The 14,125-nt window shown below is 36.1% G+C and overlaps 1 protein-coding gene across 3 annotated transcripts in view; it reads left to right on the top strand.

Moving 5' to 3' along the window:
* PIK3C3 (phosphatidylinositol 3-kinase catalytic subunit type 3) overlaps positions 1–14,125 on the top strand; it is a 138,980-nt gene that overhangs the window by 38,868 nt on the left and 85,987 nt on the right. For all 3 annotated transcript variants that reach the window (XR_012427135.1, XM_045377795.3, XM_045377794.3), the window contains 4 exons: positions 853–924; positions 3,491–3,595; positions 4,240–4,332; positions 12,260–12,445. Coding sequence is in view for 2 of the 3 variants with exons in the window: in XM_045377795.3 (XP_045233730.1) it covers positions 853–924; positions 3,491–3,595; positions 4,240–4,332; positions 12,260–12,445 (456 nt within the window). In the remaining variant the exon portion in view is untranslated. The remainder of the gene's footprint in view (positions 1–852; positions 925–3,490; positions 3,596–4,239; positions 4,333–12,259; positions 12,446–14,125) is intronic.

Here is a 14,125-nt window from a genome sequence, read left to right as displayed (position 1 = left end):
TGCTTCCCTGCTTTCAGTCTCTCCTGAGTTTGTTGCCCGTATTTAAAACTGAAAACATACTAGCATTTGGAAATTGACAGAAAAGCTTGATGCTAGATATACAATCATGAGGAAGTGAATTTTGACCTTAATTAGTTTAGCCTTTTTCCAGTATATTTGGCAGTGACATTTTTATGTTGAATTACCTTTCTCGCATTGGATAAAAATAAAAGCCAACATTCTTCAAAGGTGATAATACCAACAAAATAGGATGGCTTTATTTCTGAAAAAATGATTGATTGATTTTATTATTCAAGTTTAGATTATATTGAGCAGGTGTACCTTTGAGAAACAATGTTGGTAATTCTCTGGCTGCGTATAAATTTGAGTAATATTAACCCCACACTTAAAATTCTGCTCCTTTGAATGGATCTCAATTGTGATACCTTGAAAAATTACCACTTAGTTTTTGCAAGTGGTGCAACACATCCATTGTGCCATATTTTACATATAGTCTGTGGTTTTTTGTTCTGAGTTTGAAAATTAGCACGTTTTTAAAAATCCACTGTTATTATATGAACGAAGTTTAAAAGAAAAGGAACAACTCAAAACAATCTAATTTCCAGACCTCATATATCTAAAACTTTAGTCACAGTTTTGTTAGAGTTTTTCTCAAAATAATTTCATAATCAACCAAAGAGAGGTACAAAGTGGATATGTATTTTATAATATTGTTAGAAGAAGATAAGGATTTCTTTAGAGGTAAGAATGATGTTCATCAAATAGAATTAAAATACATTGGTGTGTACATCATATACTGTTTCCTATTGGATTAAATTTCTTTATTAAAAAAATTATTGCTCTGTAATCTAGGACGGTGATGAATCATCTCCAATTTTAACAAGTTTTGAATTAGTGAAAGTTCCTGACCCCCAGATGTCTATGGTAAGTTATTGTGCAAATTTTTTTATGAAAATACTTTTCTTCAGAGTAATTGTGAGTTAGCCACATCATGTACTTTCTTTAAATAAAGTCATATGTAACTGCCTCTGTTACCTAAAAGTGATTCATAAATTCACTTTAGCATCTAGACTCTGTTTCTGATGGAATTTTATGAAGAATATCGACATCCTAAAACTAAGGTAAGGGTAGACTAGGGTTGGGCATCCATTTTATTTGATTTGCTGAAAGAGCTAGGCAGTATAGTCCTTTTTTTTTTCTTTCTTCGGGTTGGGGGGATGTAATCTTGAAGTGAAGACTTGACAGAACTGGTATTTGAAAGATTGTCATCATACGGAAGGAGAATTTGCATGTTACAGGAGGATTCTATAACTAGAATGAATGCATCAAAATTTTAGGGAGACCCATTTGTTGGAAAGTAGGGAAGATTGCTGTATCCCTAGAACTATTCAATTTGGAACATGATAACTTGGATGACGGTGGGATACCTTCTTATTAACGAATTTTTGAGATGATAGCTTTCTCTCAGGGATATGAGGATAAGAATTCATACAATGCAAAAGAGGTTTAATTAGATGACTTTAGAATTACAAACTTGTAGGCACAAACTCCTTTTAGCAGCACAGTAGATACCATGATTTTCGCAGTTACAGTTCATTTACATCATTCCAACTCTTTTGGTTCTAATTTTATTCATTTCTAATTAGATTAGTTTACCTTCCTCATCAGACCAAAGTGGATTAAAATTGGGACATTGGATGATGAAAACATGATGATTGAGATAAGTACAGGTCATGAAAGCAGGAATGGCTGGCTGATGGCCTAATATCAAAGGAAGAGATGGGCAGTGGGGAAAGTAGAGTATAAAAAGTTAAAAAGAAAAGGCCATTTGAGGATCTAGTAGGAACATTCTAAAGACCTCAACAGTTCCTATGTATAGTATAGTAGAATCCAGTTAATATATCTCAAATTGGTACTGAATTTTCAGTATAAAATCACATTATATTTTACATTTTTGATATTCAGAGCACACACTAAGTATGAAGAAATTCAGTTCAGCCTGTAGTCATAGTTATTTGTTAAACGGAGAAACACACTTTAAATGTAAACTTTGGGTAGGACTGAGATGATATACAGCTGTATCTGACAATAAAACAGACTATAATTACAATAATGGGGTACTGACACATGTATGTACACCAATATACTGGTTGAACAGAATTAAAAGCCCAGAAATACATCCAAGTATGTATGGAAATCTAGTATATGATAAAGGTGGCATTTCTTCACTAAGTCTTAAGGCTGAGGAATGGAATTAATTTGGAAAAAAACCCTAAAATTATATCCATACCTCATACCATACATAGGAATAAACTCCAAATGGATCTGTAATGTAAATGTTAGGAAATGAAACTAGGCCAAGCATGGTGGCTCATGCTTGTAATCTTAACACTTTTGAGAGGCCGAGGCAGGAGGATCGCTTGAGCCCATGAATTCTAGACCAGTTGGGGCAACTTAAGGAGACCCCATCTCTACAAAAAATAAAATAGCCAGGTAGTGGCACGTACCTGTAGTCCTAGCTACTTGGGAGGTTGAGATAGGAGGATTGCATGAACTCAGGAGGTCAAGGCTGCAGTGAGCTATAATCATGCCAGTGTACTCCAGTTTGGTCAACAGAGCAAGGTCCTGTCTCAAAAAAAGAAACCATACTAGTATTTTACTGTCAGGGTAGGGAAAGACTTTTTTACTGTGACTCAGAATCCAGAGACAATAAAATAAATGATTGATAAATTTAACTAAATTTTAAAAATTACATGGCTGAAGAGACCAACAAAGCCAGAGGACAGTTAACAAACTGGGAGAAAATACTTAACTACATACATTACAGATATATTAAGGCTGGTGTATAAAGAACTCTTAAAAATGAAGGACAAAGGACCATAAAGCCAATAAAAAAATCAGGAATATGACGTAAACAGACAATTCACACATGCAATAAGAAATAAATAATATAAATTTATATCTTGTTTTAGGCAATGACAGTATGGTTAAAACTAATAATTTTGTCCATGGGTAAAATAGCACCAGATGTGTATATTCAAGCGTTGTGATTATTGTCCTTGCCCTCAGTGACTGATAGCTTAAATAACTGCTACGGTGATAATACAGTGACATCACAGGGTCATTAGTAGCTGATAGGAGGAAGAAATGCTTTAGTCTGTGTTATCAGGGAAGATTTTACAGTGATGGTGATATTTGACTGGTTAGAGGATATGGAAACCCTGAATATGTGGAGAGTGAAGGGAAGATGTTTTAAGAAGCTTTAATGACATGTGTATATTATGGGACTAGTGGAGTTTAAGGCATACTTAGTTTCCCAGTCTTGAGAAGTATACATATTTTTAAGATACACAGAAGACTGCTAAAGTTGGATCAGAATAAAACATTAAATATTATTAAATGCTTCTAAGTACCTTTTCTATTTATGAATAGCTGTTGAAATTTCCTTTTGGTGAAGTTTACATTGTCAATATTTTAAAATAATTTATAGGAGAATTTAGTGGAGAGCAAACACCACAAGCTTGCCCGGAGTTTAAGAAGTGGACCTTCTGACCATGATCTCAAACCCAATGCTGCCACGAGAGATCAGTTAAATGTAAGAGAATTATGCAATGTTAATTTAAAAATAGTTAAATGGATGTTTTAGTTGAAGCTGATAGCTATCAGCTCACTTAAAAATTATTTAGATGCACATTTTCTCCAGGTTGATGAATCCTGCATCATGTTCATAATTTCACAGATCAGCAGTTCTGTTATCATTTGGGGCTTTCCATAAATTTATTATCTCTGGAGACAGAACTGCAAATACTATATTCTTTCATGTCAATAGATAGTATTCTTAGAAGCTGACCCTAAGACATTGCCTGAGAGAGGACTTAGTGTGTACACATGCCTTGTTGTATGCATTGACTTTAAAAGAATTTATTGTGTGCACATTTTTCCTTTTTCTGGTAGGGGACATTGTTATTTTGCTATGTTTTGTTTCTGGTTGAATTAAATGAACTCTCCAGTTAAATATTTACCTATGGAATATGACCTTCTGTTCTTCTCCTTTAAACTGCATTTTGGACACATAATTATAGCAAATTTAAGGCCTACTTGACTGTGTTTACATTTTCCTTGTTTGTATAATAATTGTAGTATAGAATTATTTAAATAAGTGAAAAATATTAAGTGAAATGGAAATATATAGGACATGTATGGTTGACAAAATTATTTCTTTTTCTTTTTCTGTTTTAGATTATTGTGAGTTATCCACCAACCAAACAACTTACATATGAAGAACAAGATCTTGTTTGGAAGTTTAGATATTATCTTACAAATCAAGAAAAAGTGAGTGTCTTAAATACTTTCATATATCAAATTTATCTACCAACTTTGTTATTAATGATCAAGATGAGGAGAATGCCATGGAAATCATTATTGTCACTTTAAAGTTACAGAGCAGTGTATATGATACTCCATTTTTAAAAAAAAATTATAAAAGTCTGCATACAAAGACACATGTACCTGTTTGTTGACTCATAGGCAATGTCTGAATGGGTTTTGAAGTCAGAGAGACTTGGGTTCATTTTCCAGAAGTACATCTTAACGCTTGTTTGGTAGGATGAGGCAACTTACTTTGGCAGCTTAGTGTCCTTATTATTCTAGTGGAGACAGTTCTTTCTCACAAGTAAGATAATACAGGTAAGTAACCTGGTAGAGTATCTGATGCATAGTAGGTGCAGAGTAAATGCTGGTTCTCTTCTTCTTACCTCTTTGAACCTGGGTGACTAGGAAAATATGTATGCTATTATAATAATGAAACTCCAGAATTCTAGATGAGATGTGGCTAGAGAGAGAGTATGAGAAATATAATTTGAGTTGTGGGAATTCAGTTGGTGGAGTAGCATAGAGGTAGGCATACAGGATAATGGGTAGGTCAAAGCTAGACATTTGCTTCCTGTAATAAAACCATGGAGTGGATAAGGTTTCTGGAGAGATAATTGTGGTGAAGTAGTCATCACTAACCTGAAGTCTTTGGACACTTAGTTTTGAGTTTTACTATTGCCCCTAAGAAGCTTTTTGACTACAGGCAAATTACTTTGCCTGAATAAGCTTTAGTTTCCTCATATTTAATGTAAGACGATCATGTGATTGTGAACTTTGTCTCCTAGTTTTTAGAATAGTCTGTAAAATCTTAAAACAGAGAGCCAAGGGGTACCTCTTAAGGTATCATAATAATAGCCAGCATTTTTTAAGCAGATACTATGTACCAGGAATTCTTTAAATCCCGTAACAACCCCACAATGTATGTATTACTGTAACTGTTCTACAGATGAGGAAACTTGAGCCTGAGAAAGATTAGGGGGCCTATGCAGACTCACAAAGCTTATACATGCAGCCTCTTAATATGCTTGCATCTATGAATTAGAAGAAAAGAAAGTCAGTGAAGACATAGAAAAGAGAATTATAGAGAAAACATTTTCAACATCATGCACATGCCTTAGCAGGAACCCTGAAATACATTAGGGGAAGAGCAGAGAAGCATTAGGGAAATTAATATCTGTTCAGGAAGCTGTTATGTATTTATATGAGAATGAATGAATTGGTATGTTTTATAATCTTGTGATATGGTCTTTAACTACTATTTTAAGTTGTTTTTCGGAACCAAATGTCCTTTCTTTAGTTTCTAAAGTAAAGATAAAAATGCAGTTGCAGCTCATCTTAACTCTTCAGCTTTTCTGCTTTGTCATTTATTGATGCCTTCAGAAGTTCTTTGTAAATGAATCATATTTGTTCTTCTTTATATCCATAATAAGAACGAGAGAATAATTTTTAATTTACTGTAGCTTTGAGTATGATTCTCTTAATCGCTGAACAAAAGGAAATACCAACAGAAACACAGGTTTGTGATTTGTGTTTTATTAAAAGATTGAGTTATTGTCATGATACTGTGTTAAATGAAGAATAACCTTGGTCACAGAAATTGCATCTTGAATGCAGCTCAGTGTCGTCTAAAATACACAGCTAGATATTGAATTGAACCTGTTAGAATGTATAGGTTTAAGACGCATATAGGAGTAGATTTACAGAGCAGAACTTTTTTAGATAGAAAGGTTTGCAAGAAAAATTATTTGTTTAAACAAGTAGTCACTTCCCACCGAAATTCAATTACTTCTATATATGTGCAAAAGAAATAAAATGTTCAAGTGATATAAAGTGTGTGACAAGTTTCATCTAACTAGTTGATTTCAAGTTTTCGAAAGGTGAGTGATGAAACTTCAATTCTCAGGACATATTATAGGATTCTTATGACCACTAGAGTAGAGTGAACAATATGTTTTAGTGTTCAGAAGTCACTTTGGAGTAAACCAAATATATATAGGCCTTGAAGTGACCAAAGGAATTATTCACACAGCCACATTTGTAACCTTGTAATAATTTCAAATGGATTTTGTGAAAAACGGATACTCTCATACTCCATCCATTAATTTATTTACAGAAAGAAATTCTTTCAGCATCAGAGTCTCAGAAATTGTGATTTCGGTTACTTGACATTTGGGCCCTGGGGCTGAGAAGCTTTCCTAGAGAGAAGGCAGTGCTCAGAAATCACATTGGTGGAAATTGGTTCTTACAAAGTTATACTTTTTATTTTTAATTAAATTTTGTCTTTCTGCCCTTTTTTTTTTTTTTCTTAATGACCTGTCTTAAGTATTTCAGATGAAAACCTTCTAGTCAGGACTTGATGTTGTACCCAGAAAGTTCATAGTAATAACTTTGTTCAGTTAAATTTGTTACCATTTAAATTTATGAAGTATTTTCCAATTCGTAGTTTATAGCATATAGGAAGTGACTCATTTCTGTGGAACCTGAAATGTGAATATTGTAATTTTTCAAAACTATTTGACAAAAACTGCAGTTACTTTTGCACCAACCTAATAGCTTTTACAATGGACTTTCTTCTTATAAAAATACTAATTTAAATTAATTCCATGCCTTTTGATTATGCTTGAGGGAAAAAAAAGCAGTTGAAAGAGTCACATATAGTGAAGGTAATAGTGATGCACTGAGTGTTCTTATAAGGCTGTTTCTGAGACAGTGACATGAGGACAGTCATCATATTTGTGTCTCCTGACAAGAATTTGATGGTGACTCATGGGATAAATGAATTCAGTTCAGCAAGTATTTATTATCACCTCTTGACCTAGCATTATATAAGACTATGAGGTTTCAGTTATCATGTCCTTGTATTCAAATAAATTAAAACTGTTTTGGGGTAAGAATATTTACACATAATTAAAATTAGGAAGTATAACATAGTAATTGATTAAGGGTCACTGTCTTAATAAATATATAGGTTATTAATATAATAGAAATGTGGAGGATGACAAGATCAGTGTGCTATGATATGAGGAAGGTTTCACAGAACAAAGATTGCCCTTAAAGTGTGAGCAGACTTTGATAGCATTTTTTACTTGGTGATCATTTTTTTATGGGGAAGGAAAACATGAGTAAGGTAGGCTGTTAGGTTCAGGAGACAGAGTTTTGTGTGAATGGTTATGAAATAGAAAAGATGGCATCAGATTGTGATGAGCCTCAAATTATACCCTTAGGAATTCAATTTTACTGGCAACAGGAAGCTACTAAAGCAGGAAAATGTGTATTAACAAGTGATAGTTTATTTCTCTCTTTTTTTTTCTTTGGAGACAGAGTTTCACTCTTGTTGCCCAGGCTGGAGTGCAATGATGCGATTTCAGCTCACTGCAACCTCCCGCTCCCAGGTTCAGGTGATTCTCTTGCCTCAGCCTCCCAAGTAGCTGGGATTACAGGCATGTACCACCACACCGGCTAATTTTGTCTTTTTAGTAGAGATGGGGTTTCACCATGTTGGTCAGACTGGTCTTGACCTCAGGTGATCAACCTGCCTCGGCCTCCCAAAGTGCTAGGATTACAGATGTGAGTCAGCACACTAGCCTAACAAGTGATATTTTAAGGAGTACAAACTAGGGTAGATTGGAGCAGAGCAGAAAATGAAAAAAGTGACATAATTAGGAGGCTCATATACTGACTGAGAGAACAGTTTTGGAGGGCAAGGGATGGAGAAGGAGCTATACAAGTTAGTTGACTCGTAGAAAATGATCAGGGGTTAGGCCTGAACCTGATGGATTTGTATCGTTGTGCGTTCATACCCCACTTCTGGTACCAATTTACTGTATTAGTCCGTTTTCACACTGCTGATAAAGAGATACCTGAGCCTGGGAAGAAAAAGAGTTTTAATGGACTTACAATTTCATGTGACTGGGGAGGCCTCACAATTGTGATGGAAGGCAAAGAGGAGCAAGTCATGTCTTATGTGGATGGCAGCAAGCAAAGAGAGCTTGTGGAAGGAAACTCTCCCTTATATAGCCATCAGATCTCGTGAGACTTATTCACTATCATGAGAACAGCATGAGAAAGACCTGCCCCTATGATTCAATTACCTCCTTTCAGGTCTCTCTCACAACACGTGGGAACTGAAGATGAGATTTGGGTGGGGACACAGCCACACCATATCAATAAGGATATATGGCAGGTGGGAAGAAAAGAATGAGGTGTTTTCATGTTTGAGTATTTGGAATCAAAAGCATTGGAAAAGCAGCAAAATAGAGATTTCTAAGAATTTAATTGGTAGAAGTTTAAATTAGAAATATATATACGAGATATAGTATTTTCAGTTCTGAGGTGATTGTGATTCTAAGAATAGGAGATAACAGGTGATTTTCAGATCAAAGGGAATAAAACATAGTAATACGTATAGTAAAGCTAAAATTTGATGTCAACATCAGAAATAGAATAAAAATAATGAATGATAATAAACTATTTACTATGTATATAGGATACTGTCACAAACATTTTATATTCATTAACTTAATCTTCACCGCAAGCCTATGAGAAAGGTCTCTTGAAAGTTAAATAGTGTGCTTTAGTTTAATCAGGTAATAATTGATGGAGCCAGGAATTATCATTGGAACCCAAACACCCTGGCTCTACAGTCTGTGCTCTGCAGTAATCTATGGAAGTTCCAGAGAGAGAGAATTGCTCTTTAATCCTGCATGGATCAGTAAAGCATCTTTAAAAGACCTACAGTTATTTAAAAAGGCCATTATTATTGCTGTTTTCAAATTCTTATTTTTTGTCTTTCTTATTCTTTGACCCCTTGTTTTCTTCTTCATTCTATTGGCTCCCTGTTTACATTTGTAACGTTTAACATTAAAAAGTTGTGAAATTCTTTGTACGGTGCCTTATGTTCTTTGGCAGCAGCATACTCCATAAATCTTGCTAATAAGTCTATAAATCGGAGAATCTAGGTTTTAGATTGTTTCAGTTATTGAATTGAGTACATCGGCATGCTACAAGATTTGCTTATAATAAGTACATACCCGCACATTTCTATTAAGACTGCTGATGTACTGTTAAATGGAAAAGCTTTCACTGTCATTATTTAAGAAGTATTGCTTTGTTTCCACATTCAACCTAGAAATACATTTTAGAAGTGGAAAATAAATTCATGGAATAAGTTAGTAGGGCAATCTGTGTTCTATACGGAAAGGGAGCATTATACTAAATGGTGTGCAGGAAGTGTAGAGGAAATGGACAGCTGTCCTTGGGGGAATACAGCCTCCAGCTATAGAGATAAAAATGCCCTTGGCCGGGCGCGGTGGCTCAAGCCTGTAATCCCAGCACTTTGGGAGGCCGAGGCAGGCGGATCACAAGGTCAGGAGATCGAGACCACAGTGAAACCCCGTCTCTACTAAAAATACAAAAAATTAGCCGGGCGCGGTGGCGGGCGCCTGTAGTCCCAGCTACTCAGGAGGCTGAGGCAGGAGAATGGCGGGAACCCGGGAGGCGGAGCTTGCAGTGAGCCGAGATCGCGCCACTGCACTCCAGCCTGGGCAACAGCGTGAGACTCCGTCTCAAAAAAAAAAAAAAAAAAAAAAAAAATGCCCACAAAAACTTTGGCAGTTAGAAGGACATCATTTAAATGACAGTAGTAAAATTGAGCCAGCTTCTAAAGGAATAGCTGAAAGTTGCTGAAAACTTCCTGTAAAACTTGAGTTTTCGACAAGACGGCTGTAGAGTAGATGATACCTTATTTTGATGAAGAGTTACAGGGGTTAGAGAGACATTGTTCATATAAGTTAACTGGGCTGAAGCATGGAAGGGCAATGAGAGTTTAATGAAACAGGTTTGCATTGTGGTAAGTGGTAGCAATGAAATGTTTTGAGAAAGAAGCCAAGGTTATTTATTTGTTTATTTACAAACTAGAGTGTCCTATCATCTAGTCAAAACCACTTTGTAACAATATTGTTAACTTTTCAAATATTGGAAAGGTTGTCCACATCATATGGAGCTAAATTTACTCTCATTCTCTCCAAAGAATGAAACTAACAAATTGGAAAAAGCAATATGAAGACATTTTTGTCTTTTCGTTCATTATAGTTAAAATCAAAACAAAACAAAACTGGCTTAGCTTTCTATGAATATAATGGCTATTTTGGAAATTAGTTCCTTGAGTCGCTTAAGTAAATATTGGGTCTCTTTTTGGCATTCGTGTTGTGGGGTAATTTCTGCTAACAATAGGAAATTTGTGCTAAGATCACTTCCAACTTGAGCTTCTCTAAGAGTATGTATGAAATGATTAGAAAAGAAACCGGTATTTAGGTTCTTAGCTAGAAGGCTGTGTCCAACTCCACATGTGTGATATAATGAGAAATCAGGCTGAGGACAGATATAGGAGATATTGCTAGGAAATAATTGAAAGGGACTGGAATAGATTCAGGAGATTAGTGTTGGCAGAGTAATGGCTCCAAGGGGAATGGGGCTAACTAGGGGATGGAGCGCCTTAATGGTAACAAAGCACCATCTGGTGGAAGAAGTGTGGGGCTGAGAATTGGTGGACCTGGGTTCTACGTCTAGCTCATGCACCATTGTGAGGTGATGGGCAAGCCATTTATCTTTGCTGAGGTTATATACGATTTAAACATTGAACTAGACAATCTCCATAGGCCTTTTTTCTTAATTTAGTAAAATCAAGAATAAGTTAGGGGATGGCTATGAAGGTTCATTTAGTGTCATACTAACAGACATTGTGTTTTGTTGTCCAGGTAGACATTTTCTTGAGGAATTGATTAGTTTACTAATAAAAAGATTTTGATTGGGCAGAGCAGGAGTCTTACATTTTCAAGTTACCTATTTTTCAACAAATAGCAACAGAGGAAGACAAAGAAGAAGAAAACATCTTGGGTTCAGCCAGGAAAGTGTTGCCTTTGAGACCCAGCAATAAACGTTGCTTTTCATGGAAAACAAGTGTATGCTTTTCTTTATTTTCATTTATTTTTGTAGAGATGGGGTCTTGCTATGTTGCCCAGGCTGGTCTTGAATTCTTGGCCTCAAGCAATTCTCCTGCCTGGGTATCTCAAAGTGCTGGGATTACAGGCATGAGCCACCACACCTGGCCAAGAAGTGTGTACCTTTCTTAAAAGAGCACTTACTATGCAATGAGTGATATACTCCAAGACTATTGGCTTAACTGACAGTCTTGTGAAAACTTCCATGTGCTGCCTATTCAAAGGAGTGAGGTTCCAGAAAGATGTACAACCAGATGAATCATAGACTGTTTGCTGCTGTTTCTGGTTTCTGTACTTACCCATTTTTATACTTGTGCTTTGAGGTTTTGTTGGATTGCCTATCTTTTAAAGTAGTTACTTCACAGAGATACCTACATACTCCACATTGTTTGAGTCTTCATGTTTAAGTATCTGTGAAAGCCAGTGGTCATACTCTAGGGAGGTGGTCGAGAGTGAAGCTAGTGGTGGGAATTTCTGCCCTAGAATGGTTTCTGGCCCTTTCATTCAGTGGTTGCAGTATTTTCTATTGTAAAATGTAGGTTTTCTCTAAGGCATCTTAGAGTTTGTGAGACATGCCTCAGCTATTTCCATGTCTTGAGACCTGCAGTATTTTAAAATAACAAAATGAAGAAAAACCAAAACAAATTTAAAAATTCATAGTGCTCGCAAATAATTTGGCCTGGAAAATATAAAGATACAGGGAGCATGCTTTTTTCCTGTCCTTCGGTGCTTCTGTAAGATCGTATGTATAACTTCATTTAGTGTTTACACAAGGAGTCTATCACTGACTCCGTGGCTCTGTCATTAGGACCAAGTGGAACTCTGCCTAGTCACTTTCTCTATCCCAGGAAATAGGCTATTTCTAATTTTTAAATATTTTCTGATTTTAGGCCTTGACAAAATTCTTGAAATGTGTTAATTGGGATCTACCTCAAGAGGCCAAACAGGCCTTGGAACTTCTGGGAAAATGGAAGCCGATGGATGTAGAGGACTCCTTGGAGCTGTTATCCTCTCATTACACCAACCCAACAGTGAGGCGTTATGCTGTTGCCCGGTTGCGACAGGCCGATGATGAGGTGCATTATTTATTATTCCACTTCAATGGGTCATTTTAAACTAGAGCCTAATTATAGACCATGTGTGTATGTGTGAGTGAGAGAGAGAGTGCGCACACGCAAGAGAGATTTTTAGAAGCGAACAGGATATACTAGGTGTGTTTTCAGAAGGAAAATTAAAATATGCCTCAAAGGACTCCTCTGTGAAATGAAAATTTACTTCCTGATCTGTTACGTGATAGAACAGTCTCTCCCAGGACATTTACCTGGCAGCAGAGCTTGTATTGCTCTGTCTGGAAGAAGGAATTCTAGTGAAAAATGGTTTAATGCAGCACCAGCTAGGGAATAATTCAGATCTCCTCTATCAGTCAGTATACAACAAGCCACATTTTAATTGTAGCCTTGAAAAGCCCTTGGGGCCTTGAAAGCATAGAGATGCGTGGTCATCTTCCTCTCCTTCAAACTCGCCTTTTAAATTTTCAGCTGATGACAATGATATGTATATGTAGATTTTCTGAAGGTGGTTTTGAATCCTTGGAAAGCAAAGATTGCCAACTATATGCTGGCTATTTATATATACAGTTATACATCAGTTAATGACAGGGAAGTGTTCTGAGAAATGTGTCCTCAGGGGATTTCATCTTTGTGCAGACATCATAGAGTATACTTACCCAAACCTAGATGGTAAAGCCTACTACACATTGAGGCTATGTGCTCCTAGGTTACAAACCTGTACAGCATGTTGTCATACTAAATAGCTTAGGCAGTTGTAACGCAATGCTAAGTATTTGTGTATCTAAACATAGAAAAGGTACAGTAAAAACACAGTATTATAATCTTACGGGATTACTATCATATATGTGGTCCTCTCTTGGCTGAAGCATTGTGATGTGGCACATGGCTGTACTTGTAAGGCCATCAGGGAAGGAGGAACACTTTTTTTTGACAAAAGCATTGCTGGATTTTGGGCTTTAATAATTCTTTATGAGATAGACTAATCCAGCATTTTTTTTCTTAATTTTTATAGGGTGAATATGTTCTTAAACGTAACCTAACGTTTATGCTAGCCAGCAGTACTTTATGTGATGTGGAGTAACTTCTCAAGCATATATATATATATAGCAATGTTGACTGCATAGAACAACTATTATCAAATGCCTTTTTAAGAGGGAGGGGACAGTGAGATCATTTTGAATTACTGGCATCTGAATTTCAAGAAGCAAATGAAATACTAAAGTTGATAATTGTATGCATGTATTTAATTATGGTGAAATTTAAACACTAAAGTAAATAGTATAATGAATCCTGACATACAATTCATCTATCTTCAGCAGTTGCCAACTTATAACCAATCTTGTTTCATCTGTAACACTGCTTACTCTCTCCACCCCAACTCCCTAACCTCTACTAGATTACATCCTTCTGACTTCTGGCCTACTGGCTTTAGCAAATGAGGGGGCTCCCACAACTGTCTCCTTGGGTGTGATAATTGGCCAGAATGACTCACAAAAGTCAGGGAAACATTACTAGTATTGATTTATTATGAAGGGTATCTTAAAGGATACAGATGAACAGCTAGTTGAAATGACACATAGGATGAGGTCCTTAGTACAGGAGCTTCTGTCCCCATGGAGTTTGCAGTATAGCACCCTTCTTGCACGTGGGTGCATTCTTCTTCACCAACCCAAAAGCTCTCAGAAT

Source organism: Macaca fascicularis, chromosome 18 (assembly GCF_037993035.2).
Source record: "Macaca fascicularis isolate 582-1 chromosome 18, T2T-MFA8v1.1".
NCBI classification, from domain to species: Eukaryota; Metazoa; Chordata; class Mammalia; order Primates; family Cercopithecidae; genus Macaca; species Macaca fascicularis.
This window is presented reverse-complemented; position numbering and strand designations above follow the sequence as displayed.